At 42.8% G+C, this 26,180-nt stretch overlaps 4 protein-coding genes across 4 annotated transcripts; 2 read left to right on the top strand and 2 right to left on the bottom strand.

The window, feature by feature from the left end:
- The first annotated feature begins 228 nt into the window (after positions 1–228).
- On the top strand, positions 229–7,357 carry LOC108028332 (uncharacterized). The gene is made up of 9 exons (XM_044092904.2): positions 229–305; positions 1,738–2,224; positions 2,461–2,597; positions 3,171–3,626; positions 3,722–4,725; positions 4,786–4,894; positions 4,960–5,267; positions 5,355–5,508; positions 5,575–7,357. The coding sequence occupies exons 2-9, from the start codon at positions 1,753–1,755 to the stop codon at positions 6,748–6,750; spliced, it is 3,816 nt and encodes a 1,271-aa protein (XP_043948839.1). The 5' UTR covers positions 229–305; positions 1,738–1,752; the 3' UTR covers positions 6,751–7,357.
- Positions 7,358–7,368: 11 nt separating this feature from the next.
- Positions 7,369–17,264, bottom strand: LOC108035987 (protein rhomboid). Its single transcript, XM_017111835.3, has 4 exons — positions 16,772–17,264; positions 9,842–10,203; positions 8,997–9,339; positions 7,369–8,158 (listed from the first exon to the last, which is right to left on the bottom strand). The coding sequence occupies exons 1-4, from the start codon at positions 17,009–17,011 to the stop codon at positions 7,850–7,852; spliced, it is 1,254 nt and encodes a 417-aa protein (XP_016967324.1). The 5' UTR covers positions 17,012–17,264; the 3' UTR covers positions 7,369–7,849.
- Positions 10,722–12,264, top strand: LOC108035992 (uncharacterized). The gene is made up of 2 exons (XM_017111859.3): positions 10,722–10,996; positions 11,620–12,264. Exon 2 carries the CDS (start codon positions 11,636–11,638, stop codon positions 12,188–12,190), a length of 555 nt encoding a protein of 184 aa, XP_016967348.3. The 5' UTR covers positions 10,722–10,996; positions 11,620–11,635; the 3' UTR covers positions 12,191–12,264.
- Positions 17,265–20,184: 2,920 nt separating the features above from the next.
- On the bottom strand, positions 20,185–25,789 carry LOC108036351 (branched-chain-amino-acid aminotransferase, cytosolic). Its single transcript, XM_017112428.3, has 6 exons — positions 25,448–25,789; positions 23,533–23,958; positions 22,643–22,873; positions 22,269–22,575; positions 21,151–21,305; positions 20,185–21,079 (listed from the first exon to the last, which is right to left on the bottom strand). The coding sequence occupies exons 1-6, from the start codon at positions 25,475–25,477 to the stop codon at positions 20,891–20,893; spliced, it is 1,338 nt and encodes a 445-aa protein (XP_016967917.1). The 5' UTR covers positions 25,478–25,789; the 3' UTR covers positions 20,185–20,890.
- Between the last annotated feature and the right edge of the window lie 391 nt (positions 25,790–26,180).

Raw genomic sequence — 26,180 nt, 5'->3', positions numbered from 1 at the left:
AGAAACAAGATAGTTTTAAAATTTAGAGACCAGTTTGCGTAGAAGAGGACGGACAGACGGCCAAGTTAGCTAAAAACCACAAACAGTTCACTAAAAAATAAAATATTGGAATAAATTCTTAGCATTCCTTAATTTTTCAAAATATTAATTTGCATATATTGCAATTGATTGCGATAGTATCGATAGTCATCGTCTAGAGTGCCCGAAACTCGATTTGATTATCGGTTTCGGTGCCATCACTAGTTACCGTCCGAAGAACGCTCCTTCGCTTCACTTCAATTTTTCAAGGGAATTTGGTTGACAAGGTGAGTGTTCTAGTCAAAATAGCTTTATTCCTGACCTGGTGAGCTAAGAATTCTTCCTAACTCTTCGGGCTAAAGTGTTTTAAGCCGGTAAAGTGCAGCTTTGCGGCCGCGGCAATTGGCGTCGGTCACGCACACAGACGCGACGGCACGCACCCGGGCGCAAGTTCGCGGTGCGCCGAAGAAGCTCCAAAAGGCAAAGGGCGATGAAGAGGGACAAAAAGGACCAAATAAGTGGTCGTGAAATGCAATTGAAGGTGCATTTTCTGCAGTTTCCGATTGGCAAATTCGCAGAATGAGTACGGTGTGTTTGTTGTGTTCTCGCTGGTTAAATATTCGACTGCATGCGGAGGGGAAGGCTGCGTTCAGAGAAGGAACTGAACAAAAACAAACCGCGGCATGTTTGTATGTGTGTCTGTGCATGCATGTACCTGCAAGCTCTCGTCCAGAGTTTGTTGAGGCTGTCGCACGCACACTATATTTTAAAATATTACGGTTTTTTTAGTAGTTAAGTGACTTAGTAATTAATTAGGTAATTAACTTCCCGCGAACTTTCATGGCGGCTTTAAATAATTTGCCTAAATCGAAAAAGCAAAAACCGAACAAAAACAAAGCGCGGCATGTATGTATGTATGTTTGTAGAGGTACACATGCATTTTCCTGCAAGTTCTTGTCGAAAATTGGTTGATGCGTAAATCCCTTTTCACATTTTAGGAAGTCCAGTCTTCATTATTTTTATAATTCCAAATGAGCTCCTCACTGTTTTGATAATTTCAACTTAACTGCTCTCAAATTTTCATGCCGGCTTATAAATTATTAGCTTTAAACGCAAAAAGGAAGAAACCAATCAAAAACAACCATCGGCATGTGTGTATGTTGGTAAACATGCATGTACCTGCAAGCTCTTGTCCAAAATTAGTTGAGTCCGTCACACGCACACCAATGCGAAAAGCCCTTCTGCGTTTTTCACATGCACAGAAAGTACAGTGTTCACTGTACTGTTCACAATAATTCCAGATTAACTCCACTCGAATTTATAGTGGCTTCCAAGTAATTGGTCTAAACAAATGCCTGCAAGTTTTACATTTCATTGTTTGTATTTGGCCTAAACCACTAAACAATTTTATTTGTTTTATTTATTTAATTCTCGATAACTGAAATAAAAGCTTGACAAAATAAACTTCATTAAGTGGAAACAGATGACACCTGATGCAACTTATTTACATACTCTACAGGAGCGAAAAGTCACGCAGTTAAAAAAATAACAATTCAGCACAATTTATGAATTATCCCACTAATAAAAAATATGGGTGGGCTAGGAAAAACAAAGACCGTACTCCCTAAGAATAGGATGATATGTCTACCTTATGAATTATTTTTTTACACTTGAATTATTGATAATAAAATAATTAATAAAATTTGCACTCTTGTAAAGCCCTTGCAGAGCGACATGAGCTCACCCGACGACATTCCTGGACCGTCGAAGCAGCGAACCAAGAAACGCTCTCCACGCGCCTCAAGCCGTGACTCGAACTCGAAGTCCTCGTCGCCACCGACAACCAGCAATGGTAGACACGGTGGATCCGCCTCGGGAGGATCGCCCATCGGGGGACGCAGCCCCGCCGGCAACAGAAGTCCCGCATCCGGAGGATCTCCCGCCGGCGGGCGCAGTCCCGCTGGCAACGGCAGTCCCGCTGGCAACAGAAGCCCCCTTGGAGGCCAGAGCCCTGCGGGCGGTCGTAGTCCTTTGGGTGGTCAGAGTCCTAGCGTAGGCCCAACCAACATGCGCGATCGCCTGCTGGTGGCCAATGCCATAGCCATGAATGTGTCGGCCGGTGAGTCGACAGCTAGCTCTTCATCGCCGCAGCTGAATGGCCACTACCATTATGACTCCGACGAGCTCAACGGAGGATCCCCGAGTGGTAAGTGAAAGACCTCATTCTCTGGGGAAACCAACCAACCAAATATGGCTTAAAAACTAGCTCTTGTCTAATTCTCCAAGATTAAGTATAGCCCACTTTTGAAGATTTCGTTGATTCCAGGCACCAAAATTTTACTTTCTTTTACCTTGAGCATAAGCTTGGTATTAAGCCTGATCACAGAACACTTTCAAGTACTTTAACCTTAGTTAATCTTTGTTTTCTTCTTTACCATTTAGGATCGTCGAATAACAAGAAAAAGAAGACCCGTGAACGCCTCGTGTCCGGAGACTCGGCACTCATGGGCTGGACGGGCGAATTCCCAAAGCTGACGGCCATGGCCAACATCGACAGCAGCTCGGATCTGGAGCCACAGGTGAGTAGCGGGGAGGACGGAAGCGGTCCTGCTGCTGTCTGCTCAGGCTTAAGGGATATCCCTCTGTATACTCATGTTCTGCCCAAACATGTGCTAGTAAAATCTTAGTTTTTAATACTAACTAAATAGTTTTTATATTTTCCAAATAATTGATTAACAAAATATGTACATAAGTAGCTGGGTTGAGCCTTAATACCTTAAACTTTTTCACATTTAAATGCATTTTGGTATTATCTCAAAATTATACAGTAAATTAAAACAAAATGATTTATAATAGGAAACCTATATGGCATTGTTGTAGTTAGTTTTTATAGTTTCGCTGTTAAGAAATGATATCCCCCCCATTGGCTGCTTCTTGCTCAATCAAAACTTGATAAGGAGCTGATGTTTATGCCAACGAATTGAGTAACTGATATACAGAGGGCTATGCCTGTTGCTATTTGTATGCTTCTGTAGAATGTGGACAGCATTTCGTTTGTTCTGTATTATTGTATGTTTCAACTCGTAACCGTACCCGTGCCCATCTCGAATCTCAACCGAACGTAACGCAACCAATGCACGACAACAATACAGTCGCCGGGCGAGCTGCGGGCACTGGGCAGGAGAGGACTGAGGGTGTTTCCAAGAGTGGAACCGCAGGCGGAGACAGCGGGAGGGCCGGGGCCATCAGAGCCGGCTGAAGTGGCCAAAACGACTGAGGAGCAGCAGCCGCAGCAGCAGCAGCAGCAAGATCAGCAGCAGCAGCAGTCGCTAGCGTCGCCTCCATCGCCGATGATCACGTCGCCGGTCGGGTCCTCTCTGTCCTCCAACTCTGACTTGAATTTGACGACATCAACGCCACCAGGACGTGGACCAGGACAACATTCAGAACCTGACCAGCCATTCACTTTAGTAACAACTGCAACTAGTACAAATCTAAACACAACAACTACGACAGCAGTCAACACTGCAAACGCAACTGGTACTGCGACAACAGCGAGTCCAAGAACAACAGCAACCAACAGGCTACAAACAGAATCAGACAACCAGGTGGAGACCCCAACAAAAATCTTTTGCTTAGAGTCGGGAAATCCACAAACCCACTAACCATTGACCTTCTCTCCTGCTTGTGTCGCCCCTCTTAGGAGAAGAATGTTGAGAAGGAGCAGCCTACGAAGACGGATGGTGGGCAGCAGCCTTCGAAGGCAGATGACAAGCAGCAGCAGCAGCCGGCTGATGATGATGAGGAGGAGCAAATTGAACCCCTGGTTATGGCCGAGGATGAGAGTAACTCTAGTGTTCCCTTGGACACGCCGCCGACGGATCATCGTTCCGGCAAGCGCGCCTTCAGTCCCATCGCACAGGAGAGCAAGCTGGCTAAGGCAGATGACGATACCAGGAAGACGAAAGAGGATGAAGCTAAAGTCCCACTGGACAAAGGTCCCAATGGAGGAGAAACGGAGGAAGCCACCCTACCCGTCTCCAGTCTCTTTGCCAAGCGTGCCAAGTCGCTGAGTACCGAGTCTAAGCTCGAGCCTCGCACCTCGCGCTTCAGCAGCCAGGATCCGAGCAAGCCGGTGGAACTGATGGTCCCCACCAGCCGCAAGGAACCCGATGTCAAACCGGAGGCCGTTTCGGAGACTCCTCCCGCACCCTCGGCGCTCAAGCTGAAGGCCACCGACGAGTTCTATCGGCTGCCCTTCGCCTACGGCTGGAAGCGTGAGCTTGTCCTGCCCAGCTCTGGGAATCCCAAGCGTCGCACCGGTGACGTTTTCTTTATTGCGCCCAACGGACGCAAGTTGCGCTCACGCGAAGACATTATACCCATGCTGGAGGGCGAGCTGACCATCGAGCACTTTTGCTTCCAGCGTCAGGCGCAGGAGGCGGGACCGGAGTACGAACTGGTGCGCCGGGCCACGCCCTCCAACGTATTGCGCAACAAGTCTCAGCAGGCGGTGATGCAACCTACTTCCTCGCCGGTCACCGGGAAGCGTGTGTCCAAGCCCAAGGTGCCCAAGGGAGCCAGTCCGCCGAGTGAGGGCTGGACCGCCACCATGGCGGTCAAGGGAAACGCCAGGGTGCTTGCCTCCAGCAATGGCGGCAGCCCAGCGGGACCACCAACTTTGACCAGCTCCACTCGCAAGCGAAGGTAAATAGTCGTCAGTACAACTCATAGAATATACTTTTAATCTGTCCGGCGCACCCCTAGCTTCATGTCCAGACAGACTTCACGGGTCTCCAGCGAGAAGATCTTCGCCTGTCTGTATTGCCAGGCTCCTATGCAGATGACCAAGAACTCTAACAACAACATTTGTTCGGTGAGTTCTTAAGGGCCGTGGAGAGGATTAAAAGAAACTTATTCATAAACGATCCTCACTTGCAGAACTGCTCGAAGATTGCGCGTAAGAAAAAGAGGGAATCTGAGAGGAGCGAGGTAACAACAGAGCCCCAACCCGACGTTGAGGATATGGATGATGACCAGAAGTCGAACGACGGTGATGATGACAACGAGAGCGCGGACAGCCTGATGGAGATCGGCGAGGAGATTGAAGTGCCCGGCCAGCATCCGCCGGCAGAACTGTTCAACAACCTGGCACACAGGCGCTCGCCCAAGGACCAGGAGGTGGTTGTTATCGGCGGACGCAAGGCCATAGCCATCAAGGCCGATCCGCCGCGTCGTCCAGTGAAAGTGTGAGTCGGTTCAGTTCCAAAACCAAACGGAGTCTACGAAGCCACCAGCTAATGGTTAACTTTTATGGATTTTCCTTGATTTAATAGGGTTCCGCGCCAGCCGGATTTGACTGGCTATGAGAAGATCTACAAGAAGCGCATCCAGGGTAAGAGTGCCAGCAACGACTTGGTGGAGTCTCTGGGCGATGCCCACACCGGGTGCCAGGTGCTAATGGCCATCATGAAGACCCTGAACCTGAAGGTAGTTAAATAATCTAGCTTTTCACTTGAAAGGAAACTAACCGTCTCTGTACGTTGTACCCTCCAGGAGCGTGCCAACATGTCGCGAGTGTGCAAGACCTGGGCCATGGTCAGCCGGGAGATGAGTGTGTGGCGCTCGGTGAGCCTGCGCGACACCTACATCGGCAGCTGGGTCTTCTTCCTGCGCGAACTGGCTCGCCACCGCACTCGCGAGCTGGACATGATGGGCGTTATAATGGCCAAGCCGCAGCTCCGCTGCACCGGGGACATGCGCGTGCTCAAGGCACTGCGCGTTCTGCGCACCGATGCAGTGGACACCGAGTTCCTGCATTTGGTCTTCCGCCATCTGAGCAATTTGCTGGAGCTGCGGGCCACTTGCACAACCTCGTCGTTGAACCTTTCCCATTTGGAGCAGACGGAGGAGCTGCGCGTGTTGCGTATCCACATGACGGATCCGAAATCAACCTTGTCATCGCTGAGCTCTCTGGCGAAGCTACGTAACCTGACCGAGTTGAGTCTGCGCGGAGTGTCCAATCTGGGTAAGCTGAACATGATGTTCTTAAAGGACCTTCCCCGACTGGAGGTGCTAGCGTTGGGCTCATGCCAGGACCTCAACAGCCAGCAGTTCGGCAAGCATGTTCTGCCCACCCTCAAGCATCTACACTCGTTCCGCCTGGAAAACGACCACAAGGGCATGGCCATGTTCCCGGTGGACGACATTATGCGTGGTCTGGCCATTGCAGGTGGAGTTCAGCGCCTAGAGCTGGTGAACGTGGATGTGGACGGCGGATTTAGCCCCCTGCTTGCCGCCTGCCCCAGTGTCACGGATCTGCTGCTGACCCCGAAGTGCATGCACAACACGGCCAACATGACGAATGCGGTGATGCAGGCCATCAGCGACAATGCCGAGCAGCTGCGTGTGTTCCGCCTGGGACTGGTGACCCAGTTGCTGAGTGCCACCGGCACGCTGTACAAGGGGAAGGGCAAGGACGTCATACCGGTGCAGCGCCCAGTGCCGGGAATTCCGGACGAGGATCAGATCAACCACTGCACTGCGGACGATGATTGCCAGGAACTGGACCACGCGGAGTGTGTGGCCTTTCTGCCGCTGGAGCGTCTGGAGGCCATTCTGCACCACATGATGCCGCACGCTTGGCTCACCGTGGCCAAGGTGGCCATGTGCGACACCACCAGCATTAAGTTCCTGCCCCGTCCGGAGGAGAGCAGCGAGGAACTCTTTTAGCCCAGGATATCACCTGGGTGCCATAAGATAGCTCATAAGAAACCTCTCTCAGTACCAGAGAATGCCAAGACTGACACTTCGGGAACCATCACAAAACTACGGAAGAAATCGACAGGATTGGAGAACGAATCGGGAAACTATACTTAGTCCGTTGGCTTCTCTAAAGGGAATCGCCAGTTTTGATTTGTGCTGTATTCCCAGGAATCGCACTTGTTTTGGATATATCTTTGTATTAAGCGGCGTTTAAAACGTCTCCAGGTCGCCTGCACATTGCATTGGCAGAAGAGAATCCGACACCCACAACAGCAATGCTGTGTTTTTTTTTACCCACGGGTATTTCACACACTTAATTTGGAATATTTGTAACAGAACTTGTAAGGGGAGTGGAACGCAATAAAGCGAAGCATCTCCCGTTTACTTGACTCGCTAAGATTACCCAACTTTTGGGAAGTGTTGAATTCTAAATTCAACGACAATTGAATAAGATATGCAGATCTATCTACTGACTAGGTTGTACTCTCCTAATGTACCCATCCTGGACTAGATGTAAATGTCACCTGTACATTTTGGTACTCATTTAAAAATAAAATACATACGATTAGTAAAACACTCGTCGAGTTCTCCATACAAAGACATTGTTTTTATTGCATTTAAATATAAGATCTTAATAGTAAGTCTCCAAAAATATACAGTACACTTTGTTTAAAAAATATCTCTCATTATCATTGATTGCTTTGTAAAAAAAAATCACGAAATGTACAATACAAATGCGGCTGAGTTTTGTTCTCAGGGGCAAGCCACCCCAGGCATTTCGTTGCATCGTGTAGATCGAGAATATATATAAATATATAAAATACGCACACCATGCGTACGGATGGGATGGGAACTGCCATGGCAAGGTGTAAGATAAAGACAATAAATTATGGTCGCAGCTCGCGTAGGCACATGGTCGGCATTGGTAGGCAGGTCAGGAGGCGGGGGGATCTGGTGATCTGGCATCCTATAGATAGCACTGTGCGTACTGCAGCCTCGGCTCAACGTCGAAGTGCACTTTGGACATGGTCTAGGCTAGGGCTAGGGCTAGGGCTAGGTTCTACGGCTAGTTGTACTCCTGTTTGGGGAAGTAGTCGGGCACGAACACGTGGATGATGATGCCGGTGGTCATCAGGGCGAAGTAGACGATGACGGCCACCCACCAGAGGATGCGCTCCCAGCGGCGCACCTCCAGGTTGCGCAGCACCCCGATCCCCACCAGCAGGCCGGCGACGGCGCCGGACAGGTGCGCCACGTAGCCAATCTGGTCGTGCTGGTCGGTCAGGTGGCGGTACACCGAGGTGCCCAGGTCGGTGAAGCAGAACACCAGGAAGGCCAGCAGCTGGACGATGGCGTACTCCATCTCCGAGTAGTTCTGTGGGCGGAGAGGTAATCACAATGATTAAATATGGGTTTGTATGAAGCAGAAGTCTAAAGAACTCTCGAATTACATTTCTAACATTTACTGCAAATAAAATTTGCAAATTACAAAGGTTTAAGTGATATAAATAATAATAATTGATTGATTATTTATTAATTAATAAATAATTATTTACACTATGGATCAAGCAGTGCATCACAAAACTCAAGAATTCGAGAACTTAACGAACTTTAACGATAAATTAATTAATAATCAATTACACTTAGGTTCATGCAGTAAAACAGAAATCTATAGATTTCACTTATTCAATTTTCAAATTTAGGTGTAATTATAATTTAGGTGCAATTAAACAGAAACCTAAAGAATTCGCAGTTTACATTTTATAAATTTACTTGTTATTTAAAAAGGTTTAAATGACACAATTATTAATAATCCATTGATAAGTTAATAATTAATTAATTGCATTTGGGTATGTATAAAACTACAGTGAAACAGAAATCTAAAGAATTCGCGTATTCAATTTCTTAATTTAGGTGATACTTAAAAAGTCGAAGCGACATAAATATTAATAATTGATTTATTTTTGATAAGTTGATCATTAATTACATTTGGGAATGTGTGGGTCATGTAGTGGAACAAAATTTTATTTAAAAAATAATAAATTTTAATAAGAATTTCATGCAGTAAAGAGAAATCTAAAGAATTCGCGTTTTTGTGTTTCTTAAAAAGGTTTCAAGGGACACAAATGCAGGGCTCTTAGCATGCAACACAAATTATATAGTACTTGTAAGTTAAATTAAACTATTAAACATATTAATAGCTTATATTTTACCATTATAATCGTGGCAATGTGCGCCGTGATCAGGGCGTACACTCCACCCGACGCACCCGCCAGGAAGATACGGGGGCTTGTGAGCGAGGTGCCCATGGAGCCGGCCAGAACACCAGCCAGATAGACCAGGCCCACGCGCCACCAGTGGTGCACCAGCTCCAGGGCGATGCCCAGAAAGATCTGGATGATCAGGTTCATCATCAGATGCATGATGCCCACGTGGACGAACATGTAGCTCACGAAGCGCCAGCCCTCGTAGCGCTTGTAGGGATTGTAGATGAACAGAGTGGCCGCCGGCCCGCTCGTGCTCTCGCCTATGCGGTCCTGGTAGTTGGGGTCATCTCTGAAAGGTGGAATGTAAATATCATAAGTTATTTATGCATGATATGATTATGATACCTCTTAAATTGAACCACTTTCTAGGCATATTTTTCAAAGGAGAATACAAAATGCTATCTAAGTATATTTATATATGATAATCTAGTTATTTCGAAAACTTTTTATAAACAAAAAGAGTTTCTTCAGTATATTAATATGTTATATTATAATATATTATATTTTTTTTATTAAATATACTATATTTCAAACACATTTTATAAATGCTAGGCCGTCACTTATAAAAAAAACCCCTTCTTAGGGACCAACTTCTATTAGCAAATACATTTCAAAATTCATTATTACAAAAAAATCTGTCACTACAGATGCTATTATTTATTTTTAAGAATTTTAATAGTACTTCCAGCGAATAAAAAACTGAAACAAGAAGCTTGAGATCAGCAGTTTGGCCTACAGAAAGTGGTTCGTATTGCAGAGGGTTCCCTGGCAAATCGCCGGAGATGGCTTACTGAAAGTGAATGACGTCCACCAGGAACATGATGATCTCGATGATCGAGAAGAGGACCATGGTGAGCGGCGGCGGGCAGATGGACATCTGCTTCTCGTAGGCGCCGTCCGGCTCGTCGCCCTCCAAGGGCTTCGGGGGCGGCACCACGTAGCGGCAGTAGCGGGTGAGCATGTTGCGCACCATCCACTTGTGGCGCAGCGACATCGCGTAGAACTCCTCGAAGTCCAGGTGGCCATCGTTGTCCGCGTCGCTGCGCTTCAGGATCTGCTCGGCAATGTAGGCGGGGATGTCCCGGCAGTAGCCGTCCGAGATGAGCTCCTTCAGCTCGTGCGTGCTGATCAGTCCGTCCCTGTCGGAGTCGTGCTGTGGGGGTAAGGTAAAGAGTTAGTAATCAATTTTATATATATATATATTTTTTAAATTCTTTAAAAACATTTCACATTTTTTTCCAATTATTATTATATTATTTATTATATTTTTAACTATTTCAAAAAGGCCTTTGGTATTTTTTTTAAATATTAATAAGGCGGAAACTAATGGAATTTGTAGTTAAGAATTAATATAGTGTTGTTGTTTTCAAAATCTGATGATTCTTTGTTACTTAATAAAGGAAATGACACCAAATAACACTTATTTATATTTTTATATTATGTTTTTTTAATTTTTTATATTTATTTTATTTGTTTTTCCAATTATTATTATATTGTACATTATATTTTTAACTATTTTAAAAGGCCTTTGGTTTTTTTTAAATTATAAATAAGGCGGAAACTAATGGAATCTGTATTTAAGAATTAATATAGTGTTGTTTGTTTCCAAAAACTGATGATTCATCATACTATATAATTTTTTTTTTTCCATAGTATTTTATACTAACAAACCATCGCAATAGGCTTTGTGAGGAAGTGTCATTGGGTGGGTTTCTAAAAAAGGAGTAGAAACTCAGTTCCTAGTATAAATTCCGGCTGGGCGGACAGGCCCGCACCGACACCAAAAATAGAACATCCTGAAGTAGCCCCTAAATAGTATCCAGCCATTCCATAGAATTTGATAAAGTTCAACAGCAAAATTCAGACACCAGGATAGCCAGGACTTGCAAAGCAGTTAACAAGATCAAGAAGGATTTTTACTATTTGGAATTGGAACTCTATAACAAGTAAATATTCCCACAATTCGTTTTTAAAAACATAGAAACGTATACTAAGTATACTCAAAACGTACGTTTATATTAGTTTTTAAAGTATAATCATAAAAATATAGTTTGGCTTTAACTAAGAAACTTCTTCTTAAGTCCCAAACCAAACACATTTTTATTAAGAATAAATTAAATTAATAATATCAATTTACTAACACGATTTACGATTCGTTGTCACCAATTAAGATAATATGAAATTACAGATTATATTATTTTGATTGGCTAGAGGGGCTTAATTTCTTAAGAATGAAATGTATGACACTCAAGGAATTCAGATTAAATTAAAGTAATATTTTCTTTACCTTTATTAGAATGTCACTGAGAATAAGTACAATGGGATCAAATTTTGGTTAATAAAAAAATTCTTTATAAATAAACACCTCTTTTAGAGTAAGTGTATTTCTTTTATAGGAAAATTCACATTATAGGAAACTTAAATATAAATTTGGCTGGAATGAATTTGATTTCAAACGAAAGAGCCAAAGAATTTTAGTTTGATTTTTAGAGCACTTTGATTGGATGATTCAAGCAAACTAAAGTGATACATATGTTAACCCTTCACCCCAACCCTAATTTTTGGCCAGATTTAACCCTTGGAGAATGTCGCGGGTGATGGAGATGACCCGCCACGTGACCTCCTGGCTGGGCTGGACGCCGGCTGCTCCCTGCGACGGCCTGCCGGCGGAGGAGGAGGAGGAGGGGCCGCTCCAGGAGTCGTCCGGCTTCGTCACCGTGCTGATTCTCTACCTGGGCATGGCCGGCCTCTTCGCGGCCCTCAATCTCTGCACCGGCTCTGCCAAGCAGGAGCTGGCGGCGCTGGAGCGACGCCAGGTGCAGCGTCTGGGGCGGCACGGCCTGAGTGCCACGCGGCCAGCCCTGCCTCCTTCTTGGCTGGTCAACCTGGCATCGCTGATCCGCGACGTGGCCGCCCCCCGGCGTCCGCCAATCCTTTTGCAGCAGCAGCAGCAGCAGCGACTGCGGATGCGCCTGCTCCGGCAGAAGGAACAGGAGCTGGAGATGGCCATGGAGAGCGAGTGGCAGGAGCAGCCGACCTGGCAGGACGTCTTCGACGAGGAGGAGCCGCTGGCCCCCGGCTCTGCCATGCCGAATCACCAGAAGTCCACCTACTTTGACCTGCCCTCAGACTCGGAGTAAAGGGCAAGCCAGCCGCCGAACTATTCCAAATTCCAAATTATATTGTGCAAAAATATAAAATCCCATCAAATGATCAGGTTTCTTGATTGATTTTCCCCCTTTTGGTTGCTTAACCAAGACAATTGCCACATCATAACAAATGCAGTCGGGCCAAAAAGTGTCCATAAATGGCCAGGAATGAATGCCACCAATCGAGGCGAGAAACTAGCAGTCCAAACGAGGCCAATCGAAAACAAACCGAAAGTCACTTGCAGTTGCACAATTGTCACTAAGGCTGGAAAACAATAATCTTTGACAAAGAATGTGATTTAAAAAATCCATAAAATCCTTTAAAAAAGTATATAACATTTGCACAAAAATCCTCAAAATAGTATGTGGTTTAAAAAATCTTTCCTGCTTAAAAAAAAAAAAAACATCTTACAATTGTCACCAAGGTTACAAAAAATATTCTTCAAAAATCTTTCCTGTAAAAAATTACATATTTTATTTTTAAACTTGACTTCCGGCAATTTGCAATCATTCCCATCGAAAGCCCTTATATGGCTGTTATTTCCTTATCGCTCTCGCCCGATTTCCAAGCCATAAAAAGCGTTTCTTATAGATAAGCTCCGCACTGACCTTTCAATTATACTCACAGAACTTCTTAGCCGATAATTTTTAAGGAATTCGTCACCATCTGAATATGTGTATATAGTTGTTTCTTTAACAAGTTAAACTAAGTTATTTGTAATTTCGAAAAACCCATAATTTAAATATTATAGTTATTCTTAAAATAGTTACTCCCAAAGTGAAATTCCCTATAGCCAGACATGGTTTTCTTAAGAAGGGGCACCCCCTATAATAAAACAAAGTCACTTTTTATTATCCCCAAATCGTTTGCACAACAAAATAGCAAACAATGTGGGCCAACAAATCTCTTTATAAAAAGTAGTTATATATTTAACTTAGGCTCTATTTTTTTAGGAAAAACGACAAGGTGTTCAAGGCAGTGTAAATAACCGACTTCCATAAATGAAATCTAATAATAGGAGTAGCAGAAGGTATCACATTACAATAAGCCAGTCTAAACAACTGGTCTCCGAGAACGTAATCGTAGTACCCAGAGAAACAGTATTTTTTTTAAAGATATCTGAATTCGCACTCTTTATGGCTTTGCATAGTCCACATAAGCAAATAAACACAAAAAAGCCGACAATTAACGCAACTAATCATAGAAACTGGGCAAACAAAGGGGGAGAGCCAGCGAAATGTCAATGTTCGCACTTAGAAATTGGTTCCCCGAAGAGAAAAGGAAAAAAACATATATTTTATATTTTATAGACGTGTTTAGCCCCCAACCCAGACATGGGCCAATGTATTACACCCTAAAATGTTTTTAGAAATAAAGAAAAACACTACTGAATGTTGGACAATCGGGCGATAAGCGGGTAGTGGTTGTGCAGGGGATTTGTCGAGGGGATTGGTCTTAGTCACAGTTGCTAAGAAAACCATTAGAACATCACAGCATTGTAAATTTCCGAAATGATATAATAGGCAACTTGGGATCCACATAGTTTGTTGCGAAGTATACATAGTGTACCTGCAACCAAAAAATGGTCATCTTGGCGGTGTTTTCTCATATCAGAAAGCCTCTTATCTGTGACATATCAACATGATATTTTGGAAATATCAAAATGACACAGTCCCAGTTGTCTAGCTCGCACTTTCCTCGGCCCAAGTAGCTTTTTGGCAAATAACGTCTATGGTCTTTTACCTCACAAGTTTGGTCTTTATCTGATATTGTAAATAACTTTATGGCAACCGAAGTTTTGGGGGAATAAATACGATTTTTTGTCTATCATGAGGCTTTATTTATTAACTTTAATTAATATTTATTAACACAAATTGTCTCTATGGAGAAATCATGGATTCTTAAAAACGTGAAATATGCTATGCTGACAGAGATGACGGACCGATGGAAAAAGGTGTGCCGGATTTTCTATTCCATTTGCACGTAATAAACTTGCTTGTATTAAAGAAAAAGTGTGTTCCAATCAGTATTACATATTTTTAATCATGGACATTAATTTCCTCGCCACTGAGTGAAAGAACAACTTGTCAAAAGTGGTTTTCATGTATTTCTCTTAATCTGGCAACTCCGACACAAGTCATGAAATGAAAGCATGATATGGCCACCGCATAAACGCATTTTAGTATAGTAATTTGCAAAAACCCAGAGGTCGACTGCCGTTTCGCTATAATATGTTTCATATTTTATTTTGCTTATTTCATGGCTAGATTATTGAATAGAAGCTTGAGAAAGCCCAAACAAACAAAATCATGGATACTTAAAAACGTGAAATATGCTTTTATTCCATCTCTGCTAACAGAGATGACGGACCGATGGAAAAAGGTGTGCCGGATTTTCTATTCCATTTGCACGTAATAAACTTGCTTGTATTAAAGAAAAAGTGTGTTCCAATCAGTATTACATATTTTTAATCATGGACATTAATTTCCTCGCCACTGAGTGAAAGAACAACTTGTCAAAAGTGGTTTTCATGTATTTCTCTTAATCTGGCAACTCCGACACAAGTCATGAAATGAAAGCATGATATGGCCATCGCATAAACGCATTTTAGTATAGTATTTTGCAAAAACCCAGAGGTCGACTGCCGTTTCGCTGTAATGTGTTTCATATTTTATTTTGCTTATCATGGCTAGATTATTGAATAGAAGCTTGAGAAAGCCCAAACAGTATTTTGGCCCTCTCGCCGGCCACTCGAATGTTTGGGGCGCCTGAAGCCAGATAAGATTGCCGGCGCAGAGGAGGAATGTGTGTGTGGAATGTTGGTTTCCAGGGAGATGGGATCGAATGGGACTCGGAGCGGGCAGCTCATCTTGTATGCTAATCAAATGCCCAAACTTGTACTCATTCGCTTGAGTAAGTCGAACGAACCCGAGCCGCCTGATGAAATGGGATAATCCCCCGTGTTGCCAGGGGCTTTGTAAAGAGCAAAAGTGGTGAATCAAGAGGAGTACGTACATCGAGGAGTATGTACCTTCGCGGTGGCAGAAGTGAGAAGCAGAAATCCAGAAATGGCAATTGATAATGGCAGCCCGGGCAACAACAAATGCAAACAGGTGGGCGCTGGGTGTCGTCGGGGGCCGGTGGGCCAGCCGGAGGTTAAGTGACTAACGCCAGCCAAGAATAAAACAGCAACAAAAACCAAGGCAGAACTCAAAGCGAGCAAACAATAATTTATAACCGGTTTTTTTTCTCTTTTTTCGCCGCCCCTCTGTCACGATAAGAAAACTCTCTCCCCGTCATCCCCCGCTTTCCCACAGGTTTTCAATGTTAGGAAAACAAAATGCACAAAAAATAGCTCAGGAAATAAAATTCTACGGAAGGTGCTAAACTGAGTGACAAGGGGGCTCTGATGGGTTAAGCCTCGGAAAAAGTGTTTTTAATATGTTGAATTAATTTATTTGCCTTTGTGCATTAAAATGTTTGAGAAATTACTAATTTGTAAGCTGGAAAATTGAATAAAAAACGTTATAGTATTTTAAATAAAAATTCTAAGCTAAAATTCCGAAAAAAACCCTTCTTGTTTTGAGATTTGTCATCAGATTCTTCTTGGAATTTAATTTTGTATGAGCTATATTTAGTAGCATTGCAATAAAACTAGGCAAATAAAATGAGCTATAAGATTTCAAAATGATCTACATATAGGATATATTCTGTAGGATATATTTACATAAAGTGCTATAAACGAACAAATAAAAAATAGAATTAAGGACTTTAATTTGCATAATCTTGTATTATAGAGAAGATATTTCTAGTTCTTAAAGTATCAATAAACAATAGTGAAAAACTTGCATTGCAGATCTGTATCTTTTTTCGCCCTGAGCCCGTTGATGGGTTAAAGGTGGGGCTTTCGGGGGAGTGCGAGGAGCGCCGCACTAGCGGATCGATGCTCAGATGATTCATCAAACCCAACTTTCACCAAGGGCGAGAAGAAGACGGCTATAAGGCCAAGACCACAAACAAGCAACTCCATTCACACGGACGTGTGCGAGTGTATTGAGTGCCGGCTGAGTGTTTTAATTGCGATTCTCCCTCTGTTTTCCTAATTTCCCAGGTTCTAACCTTAACCCCACTGCGGCTGCTATTTCACAATGTCCGGTTCTGGCTTAACCCTCATGCTGGCGTTGGTTGCCATGGGCTAACAATTTCCTTGCCTCGCCATAACTGCAATATTAACCCAAGTGTTGCTGCCATTTTTCTGGCATTAATCCCAATGCTGCTATTGGTTGTCATGGGTTAACAAAAAATGTGTGATTTGCCATAACTTCAATATTAACCCAAGCACTGCTGCAATTTTTCTTGTATTAATCATCTTTGCCTTGCTATAGCTTTAAAATTAACCCCAGTTTGGCTGCCATTTCCAAAGATACTTTAAATATCTTTGCTTAACCCTTGTTTTCCCAGCTGAAACTTGAATATTACCTGGTAATTGCCCTATACAATCTATGTTCTGGTCTTCACCCGATAGTGCCTCCTTCCTTGGATAACCCAACGATTTGTGCGCCCTAACCCACCTTGTCGAATATCTCGTGCATTTTGCGCCGATCCTCGGGCTCCTGGGCGTTGGTCTGGTTCAGCGGTATCTCCTCCATGTCGATGGTGTCCTGCCGCAGCGTCTGCGGCCGGGTGGGCGGCGAGCGGCGCTCGGGCGGAATCGTGGGATAAAGGCCATTCTCCACGTCCCGCTGCTGCTGCATTTGCAGCTGTTGGGCTGGCGTTTGGCTCTGCTGACGATTCACTGTCTTCACGGGCATTTTTCCACCTCAAGAACTCGATTCTCTGCGCTTGGACTCGATACTCAGATACTCGGATACGGATGCGGATTCGGATACGGATGGGGATACAATGTCAGTCCCAATTCAAGGCCACTGTGCGAAGCCGTTGCCGTTAGCCAAAAAATGCAATTACAATTCTCATTGCCCGCGGTTTGATTTGCGATAAGATTAAGAGCGGGCCATAAAAAGCGGAGCCACTGGAGACCGCGAACCGAACACAAAAAAAACACTCTCAAAATAGAGGTGGGCAATGCCATGTCGAAAGTGTATCAAAGTTTCGATACATCGATATTTTTATTAAAAAGACTATCATAGCGATATTTATTGCACCGAAATATCGCATATCTATATTATTTGTAAATTACGGTGTCCGAACATTTGAAGATATTAAATTTATAGCTTACTTGGGTTTCTATTTACTATTAGTTTTGTAAGTACATGAATGAAAGCTTAGTTTTTCTGTTGCAATTAGAGTCGATAACCAGAGGGACTCTATCGATAGGTTAGGTCGATAGCTGCTGCAGCGGGATGAATCTGGCGGGCGAATTTCAGAATTAATCCAGGTTTGCTCTGAGATTACCTTAAATGATCTAATTTTGGGAGAAGTCATGTAGTATGGCGGGACCACAATGGGTGGTGCCCTGCAGCATCGATGGTTGGGCGGGAGCGCTTGGCTAAGTCATCAATAGCCATCAAATAAAACCCATTGCCGTCAAGATTTGTAAATGTTTATTTTTGTTTACGTTTTGGTTCTTAGTGATGACCGTTAGCTTAGAGATGTGAGTCAGCGGAGCTGTCGATATTTTATGTTGCGAGCTGCGGCATTAGGGGTACTCTGTCCTGGGTTAAGGCTGAGCTAGCGGCACTGCCACCGAAAAATATACAGTTCGTAACAACTTTTTATTCTAAAATAATTTTTGAGAAAAAAAGTTGTGTTATTGGGTTTTCCTTGAATTTTTAGGGGTTCAAAAATAAACTATACCTCACTAACCTCTTTGCTTAATTTCCAATCTATTGGCATTCAAAATATAGCCTTACAAATATCTGAGTCCCATTTTTCGCACTAAATATTCAGTTTTTTGGCTGTCATTAAAAAACTAAACGTCAGATCGAGGAATGCCGTGCCTCGCTGAGCTCGTTGTTTAATTTCCAATCTTTTGGCACTCAAACCTAAAAATTTTAAAAATTTCAGATTTTTTTTAAAAATTTATGGTGCACCCCCTAACAAATATCTGAATCCCATTTTTCGCACTAAATATTCAGTTTTTTGGCTGTCATTAAAAAACTAAACGTCAGATCGAGGAATGCCAAGCGTTGAGCTCGTTGTTTAATTTCCAATCTTTTGGCACTCAAACCGGAAAATTTTTAAAATTTCAGATTTTTTTGAAAAATTTTATGGTGCACCCCCTAACAAATATCTGAATTCCATTTTTCGCACTAAATATTCAGTTTTTTGGCTGTCATTAAAAAACTAAACGCGGAATGCCATGCCTCGTTGAGCTCGTTGTTTAATTTCCAATCTTTTGGCATTAAAACCTAGAAATTTTTAAAATTTCAGATTTTTTTGAAAAATTTTATGGTGCACCCCCTAACAAATATCTGAATCCCATTTTTCGCACTAAATATTCAGTTTTTTGGCTGTCATTAAAATACTAAACGTCAGATCGCGGAATGCCATGCCTCGTTGAGCTCGTTGTTTAATTTCCAATCTTTTGGCATTAAAACCTAGAAATTTTTAAAATTTCAGATTTTTTTGAAAAATTTTATGGTGCACCCCCTAACAAATATCTGAATCCCATTTTTCGCACTAAATATTCAGTTTTTTGGCTGTCATTAAAAAACTAAACGTCAGATCGCGGAATGCCATGCCTCGCTGAGCTCGTTGTTTAATTTCCAATCTTTTGGCATTAAAACCTAGAAATTTTTAAAATTTCAGATTTTTTTGAAAAATGTTATGGTGCACCCCCTAACAAATATCTGAATCCCATTTTTCGCTCTAAATATTCAGTTTTTTGGCTGTCATTAAAAAACTAAACGTCAGATCGCGGAATGCCAAGCGTTGAGCTCGTTGTTTAATTTCCAATCTTTTGGCACTCAAACCTAGAAATTTTTAAAATTTCAGATTTTTTTGAAAAATTTTATGGTGCACCCCCTAACAAATATCTGAATCCCAATTTTCGCACTAAATATTCAGTTTTTTGGCTGTCATTAAAAAACTAAACGCGGAATGCCGTGCCTCGCTGAGCTCGTTGTTTAATTTCCAATCTTTTGGCACTCAAACCTAAAAATTTTAAAAATTTCAGATTTTTTTGAAAAATTTATGGTGCACCCCCTAACAAATATCTGAATCCCATTTTTCGCACTAAATATTCAGTTTTTTGGCTGTCATTAAAAAACTAAACGTCAGATCGCGGAATGCCATGCCTCGCTGAGCTCGTTGTTTAATTTCCAATCTTTTGGCATTAAAACCTAGAAATTTTTAAAATTTCAGATTTTTTTGAAAAATGTTATGGTGCACCCCCTAACAAATATCTGAATCCCATTTTTCGCTCTAAATATTCAGTTTTTTGGCTGTCATTAAAAAACTAAACGTCAGATCGCGGAATGCCAAGCGTTGAGCTCGTTGTTTAATTTCCAATCTCTTGGCATTCAAACCTAAAAATGTTTAAAATTTCAGATTTTTTTGAAAATATTCACTAAATATTCAGTTTTTTGGCTGTTATTAAAAAACTAAATGTCAGATAGAGGAGTGCCATACCTCGTTTAGCTCGTTGTTTAATTTCCAATCTATTGATCAAACCTAGGTGACTTTTGAGGTTTTTGGAATAGATATCAAATATTTTAATTAAAACCGGTTCAATATCGGTAAGGCCAATAACCGTTAAGCAAATAAAACCGATATTTTATACGGTTTAATCTTCGATATTTATCCATTATTATCCTACTGACATAGCGAAGACACGCTCCTGATAGAGAATTCTTGCACCCGCACTGGTAGCCACCTGTTGGAGGAATCACCTAAGGTGCGCCACCTGAGACTGTCACCCAACTAATGGCCCCAAGACTAGCCTAATCCAAATTTAGAGTCCACAATGAAAGTGATTTCGTTGTTGCCAAACTATAGTTCATAAAAAGGCACACCCGGCCATGTGTTCACTACTTGTCATCGTTTATTCATCGCATGATTCGCTTAGCTCCTAGACTACGGGTATGGTATACAGCTCGATTCGGGTTGGGATCTACAGCCTAGGCCTAGGTTCTACTGACGGGTTCAGGTTCAGATTAGCTTTAGTCACAGCTCGCACTGCTCTCGCGCCGCTTTTACCTCCAAGAACGCTTCGATCTCGATCTCGGTCTCGATCACTTACAGACTAATAAATGCATTTCGCCTCCGGTACGTTTTCAACCAATTCCGCACTCCTTCTGGGAATTCTCCTCCTTTGCCTAATCTAAATATTTGTAGTTGGTAATTTTGCTTCGCTTTCGATGCTGCTTGGAAGTAAAAGCGCAAAAAGACGATTCATAGCTTCAGGAAACATATACATAAAAAGAGTTAAAAATATGAAAAAAAAAATTAAAAGAAAACTATAAATAACATTGAACCAGTTGGAATTATGTACAATTTGCATCGCTGACATAAATAAATAAATATACATTTAAATGCAACCTAACGAATCGGCCCTCGACTTAAGCTACTACATTAAGTATATATCTCTACATGTAAATTGGTGTACGCAGGCACACGGCTAAATGCACCAAAAACGAAACAAATTCGAGCACATTGGCAGCCCACAGAGCACTTGGCAACTAAGTCCTACTAATACACGGTACGGGGAGGGGCTGGGGCACTCAGCGGACCTAGTCGATCGCCACCGACCACGGGTGGTCCACCCGGCCGTACTGGATGTCGCTGAGCGTCTCGCGGATCAGCTCGTGCACGGGCTTCTCCTGCTCCATGGTGGGTATGTACAGGTCCTGGCCAAGGTAGTTGATCCTGTTCACCGGACTGACCACGCACGCCGTTCCCGCGCCGAAGATCTCCAGGAGCTGTTCAAGGGATGAGAGCACAAAATCAGTTGGGTCCTCCTAGGAACATGGCTCTCCTGGGAATCACTTACCCTTCCCTGGTTGAGGAGCTCGCAGACCTGCGGCATGGTGATGTTCGCCTCGGTCACCTTGAACTTGCCCCACTGCCGGGTCATGCTCAGGATGGAGTCGCGGGTGATGCCGGGCAGGATGAGGCCACTCAGCGGCGGGGTAACCAGTTCTTGTTCTGTAAGCGGAGAAGGGGGATTGTTAATCTGGATCTGTGGTGGTTATAAACCTTAGAAACTAAAAACAGCTATTTTTAAAGATCTAATGTAGACATTTATAAAGTCTATTTAAATCTATATCATTTATAAGGCTTCGTATGGTCAAAAAATATCACTACTAAGTTAATTGTATTACATTTTACAAAAAAAAATTATATATATTTCGTTTATCAAGGTCTGGTATATCTATAAATGTTAAGTAGACTGAGAAAGTGTGTATCATTTTACAAAAAATATTATATATTATGCTTATTAGGTCCAATAGATCAGTATACTCCACATTAACCGAGTTATTTGTTATGGATTTTCATAATATTTTATAAATAGCATGCTTTTAAAGGTTCTAGAGATCAGTGTTCTCCACGTTTACTAAGTTAATTCCATTATAATATCATATATTATGCTTATTGGGGTACAATATATCAATAAATGTTAAGTACCCTGAGTACAATTTCACAAAAAAGTATCATATATTGGGATCCAATAGTGTAAAGTGCACTTAAAAGCAACGATAATTGAAATTCTAATGAAGAGTTAAACAAAGTCAATATCAATATTATGCTTTTGAAGGTCCTAGAGATCAGTGTTCTCTACATTTACTAAGTGAATTCTATTATATTTTACTAAGAATATCATATATTATGCTAATTAAGGTCCAATAAATCATTAATACTTAAATACCCTGAATAGAATTTCACAAAAAAGTATCATATATTAGTTTCCAATAGTTCAGTGTACCTAACATTTACCAGCAAACTGTCTTAACTTTGGAAAAAAATGATATATTAGTCTAATTAGGGTCCAATAGATCAGCGTACTTAACATTTCCTGTTATGATATCACAAAAAAGAATATGTTTTTCCTTTAGTTCACACATATTTATACATATAACTAGGGATTGCCTTATGAGTAGGTCGACCTACCTCCCCGTTCGTTCACGTAGAACATGAAGATGTTCATGGTGCCCACTTCGGTCAGCTGGTGGTCCTCGCCGTAGAGCCACAGCACCTGCTGCAGTCCCTTGGCCGCCGCCTCCTTCTGCACATTGATGGTGGGTGCATAGTTGGAGCCCATCTTCCGGTTGCCCACGCCGCCGGGCCAGGCACGCACATGACTCGGATCGGCCAGGAGGGAAACGGCTCCGTTGGAGCCCGTCTTGAAGTAACTGCCCACTGGGCTGAGGATCGTGTAGAGCAGGGCCGAGTCCGAGGAGGCCACTCCCAGCGTGGGCTGTAAGTGGAGGAGATCCAAGTTAGCCACGTCAGCCGGGGATTGGCCCAGTGTCCAGTATACTCACATCAATGCCGATCAGTGTGGGGCGGATGTACAGGCTGGCGGTGTCGGCGTGGGGCACCCACTCGGAGTCGATGGACAGCAGGCGGGCCATGCACTGGACGAACTCCTTGCCCTCGAAGGTGGGCAGGCCGGAGCGCTGGGCAGCCAGGTTCATGCGGTTCATGTTCATGTCCGGCCGGAACATGCGGATCTTGCCGTCGACGCCCCGGTACGCCTTCATGCCCTCGAAGAGCTGCAATGGATCGAAAGGCGGGCGATTGATAAGACAACATGGCACCATTGGCAACAGCCTGCCTTCGATTCGGATTCTGATTCTCATGCCCAGCTATATGTGCCAGATCGGATGACGTCAGCGCACGGGCCGCACGTGCGACTTGTTTACAGAGATTACGGATCGGGGATTACGGGATTACAAGACGCTCTCGAGTCACGTATGTAAATACTCGCGGGTTCGAGAACAAAACGTTTTTTCTAATTGCTCTACTTAAGGTTTACAAGGGAGGATCTAACCAGCTAAGTTATGCAGATTATTTAAGGATGTCATAAAAATATTCATCATAATCTTAATAGTTCTTGAATTTATATAGTTAAAACTTCCTATGTTGGAATTTATTGTAGGTCGTGTTAAAATGAATATTCATCATTGGCAACTGTTAATTTAGGATTTAAAATAAAGCAAATCCGTTAAAGTTTTAAATTACTTATCTTTAAACTCTTTTATCTAAGAATTTTTTATGATATTTCTTGAGAAATATAAGTTAAGACCCCCGATTTTGTATCTTAACTAACTGATGTTCTATTAAATTGGCGCCCAACGAGGGTTTTTAGATAAAAGGGAAGTGAAAGTTATCTGCATTGTATTTTATCTTAGGTTAGGGACTTCGGTCTTACCTCAACGGCGTAGTGCAGGACCTTGGCGGCTGGGTGCATGACCAGGTTCTCCAGCGGCGTGATCTCCGGCCTCTGCCATCCTCCCAGGCTCTTGTGGTAGTAGATCTTGAGCATGTGGTCGGTGAAGAGGCGTCCGAAGCCCAGCTCCTCGTCGTTGTCGGGCTTGGGCTGCAGCTGCTCCGGGGCGGCCAGTCGAACGGAGAGCTGGGAGGCGCGGAACTGCTGGCCCAGATTCTTGTCGTGCTTAATGGGCTCCGGGGCACTGGTGTACTGCGCATCCACCGAGGCGGTGATCTGGAAGTCCGCCGACGACTTCTCTTGCTGCTGCAGCTGGGCAGCCTGGGCCGCCTTCAGGGACTGGTTGCTGCACAGCCGGATAGACTGGGCGATGAAGCGGATCAGGCGGTGCTGGTTGCGGAAAATATCCTGCAAGTGTGTAGGAAAAATACCAGGTGAGAAAAGTACTAAAAATAGTTTACATTTAAGATACCCAAACAATAAATATAAGTAATTATTTCAAGATAAACAGCTTCGAAACGCTCAACTTAAACAACTATTATTTTATTCTGAGATAATTAAAATAAATACTAAAAAATAAATATAAAACTACAAAGAAGCTGTATTCTTTAAGTTAAAACAAACTGTGTCCCTTGATATAAATAAAAACATTTTTAATTACTCTGGTTTGTCAGTTTGTTAACCTTTATAGAATTGTAAATTATAAATTATTCCCTAAATAAACAGCCAATTGATGTACCCAAAATCTACACTTCCCGCCACTGACAGTATGCTAATTTGGGTCTAGACCTTAACCAAAATCGGTGGGCTGCCGAAAATGATTTGCACATTAATTAATTTTCAATTTGCAAGGCAGACGATCTTGTTTATGGGGCTTGGACTGCTGTAACCCCGGCTGTACGGTGTAGTCCACATGCCAGGTCAGACGGGGAGTCAGCAGTTTAGATTCGATTCCGGCTCTGCGGCGTGCCAAGATTTAATCTACAATGGCCCATGTCATTGTATACGATTTTCAAATACTTCAGTGGACGTCGTTCATCTTTCCTTGGCCGATGGCTGATGAAATCGGCCAAACTATCGACTAAGCCGAAAGAAAAACGCCAAGTTGACACCGGCGCCCGTCATTGCATCAGCCAAAAAAGCTGGCTTCAAAAACCCAAAACCACCGGCCGAGCACGTTTAAAAACTCGTTCGAAAATTGGACTACAAAAGACCCGAATAGGTCGTCTACAAGTCTACAAGTCTGCCTGGCCATATGGCTTATCGCCGATTTTCGAGTGCTGGGGAGTGGGCAGGCGATAACAGCGGGCCATAAATGTTCAAAATAAAGCATAATGGGCTCTATTTATACACAAGTGGTCTGGAGAGCTGGGAGCGTGGCAGGTTGTTCGAAAATAGCCTATCTGTAGCAGAGGAGTCTGGAGATGGGCCAAGCATTTAAACTTTTCGTAGCCACAATGTTTTATTATAATTTAAATGAATTCCAATTCCTATTTATAGATAAGGCAGACACCGTCTGAACTAGAATATTTTGGAAGCGACAAAATCGTATAAAAGAAATGTTAAGGAGTCAATTATGGAACCAGTTGTTTGGGTCGTTTTAAAACAAGCTATTCTACAGGTTCTTTAATTGTTTTTTCTAAAAAATCCAAGTTTTTTTCTTGATTTAGAGGCTATAAAAATACTCCTTAGCTTGATTTTTTAATTTTAAAGTTTAGAAATGTAAAATGGCCTTAAAAGAAAATGGTTTATTGTTTTTGTATATATTTTTTAGGAACCCAAAGAATTTGATCATTAATAGGGCTATACAAATATTCCAAATTCTTTTAGTTGCCATCTTGTTAAGATTTTGCTTTTTGGCGGCGCCACCCTATCGGTAGGCTTTTTGATTACCAACCTTAGCGTTGATTGCCATTTTGGTCGTCATCTTGTTGATAAAGGCGGCGGAACTTTCTTTCCCGTTTCTTTTGGTGTGTCTCTGTATGTGGACTCTCTCTTCGCTGTTCGAAGCGCTCTTTCAGCGTCTCTTGCACTTGCACTTTGCCGCACTTGCGCGAACCGGTGGTTATTGTATTTCTCGGATGTGTTTCACGCGCAAGGAACTGCACTTTGCACAGCAAAAAAATGGTAGGGCACGCAGTTGTATTTATCTCGGTTATCGATTACTTTCTTTTTGGACTAGCTTCTTCTTTCCAGCTCGATCTTTACGGCACGAAGTCTCTGCAAGAAATGAGCTGCCGCCGCCGACGTGGTAATATATATAGCCGATCAGCGGCGCGTGTGTGTGTGTGCCTGCGGATCGTACGATTACCGTTGGAGCGACGTTTTAAGAGCGTCGCGCAGGAGCGAGCGCTAAGAGAGCGGAAGAGAGGCGGAAGAGCGGCGGAGTACACTGCGATAAGAATCTTATATATCAGCTAGGTAAACAACTATATATTGAGGTTGAAAAACAGGTTGTCAGCGATTTTAATTATATTTTATTTTTAACAAATAATATGGGTGCCTATTAGTTCACAGTGGAATATTATATAGCTGACATTTTAACAACAAGCCATCACCTGTTCAATTAAAAAAAATATACAATAATAAAAATGGCATTATTTAAACCTGAATAACCGTATATACTGTTT

This window comes from Drosophila biarmipes, chromosome X (genome assembly GCF_025231255.1).
Source record: "Drosophila biarmipes strain raj3 chromosome X, RU_DBia_V1.1, whole genome shotgun sequence".
NCBI lineage: Eukaryota > Metazoa > Arthropoda > Insecta > Diptera > Drosophilidae > Drosophila > Drosophila biarmipes.
This window is presented reverse-complemented; position numbering and strand designations above follow the sequence as displayed.

What these genes read in the sequence shown, in the direction of transcription:
- LOC108028332 (XM_044092904.2), top strand. Translation starts at nt 1,753, where the DNA reads ATGAGCTCACCCGACGACATTCCTGGACCGTCGAAGCAGCGAACCAAG. An exon ending in GCTCGGATCTGGAGCCACAG is followed by an intron (nt 2,598 to 3,170) that starts GTGAGTAGCGGG and finishes ACAACAATACAG; the next exon opens with TCGCCGGGCGAGCTGCGGGC. An exon ending in CTAACAACAACATTTGTTCG is followed by an intron (nt 4,895 to 4,959) that starts GTGAGTTCTTAA and finishes CCTCACTTGCAG; the next exon opens with AACTGCTCGAAGATTGCGCG.
- LOC108035992 (XM_017111859.3), top strand. Translation starts at nt 11,636, where the DNA reads ATGTCGCGGGTGATGGAGATGACCCGCCACGTGACCTCCTGGCTGGGC.
- LOC108035987 (XM_017111835.3), bottom strand. Translation starts at nt 17,011, where the DNA reads ATGCCCGTGAAGACAGTGAATCGTCAGCAGAGCCAAACGCCAGCCCAA. An exon ending in TGCACGAGATATTCGACAAG is followed by an intron (nt 10,204 to 16,771) that starts GTGGGTTAGGGC and finishes TTACCCCCACAG; the next exon opens with CACGACTCCGACAGGGACGG. An exon ending in GTGGACGTCATTCACTTTCA is followed by an intron (nt 9,340 to 9,841) that starts GTAAGCCATCTC and finishes TCCACCTTTCAG; the next exon opens with AGATGACCCCAACTACCAGG.
- LOC108036351 (XM_017112428.3), bottom strand. Translation starts at nt 25,477, where the DNA reads ATGACGACCAAAATGGCAATCAACGCTAAG. An exon ending in CCACACTGATCGGCATTGAT is followed by an intron (nt 22,576 to 22,642) that starts GTGAGTATACTG and finishes CTCCACTTACAG; the next exon opens with CCCACGCTGGGAGTGGCCTC. An exon ending in CTACGTGAACGAACGGGGAG is followed by an intron (nt 21,306 to 22,268) that starts GTAGGTCGACCT and finishes CTCCGCTTACAG; the next exon opens with AACAAGAACTGGTTACCCCG.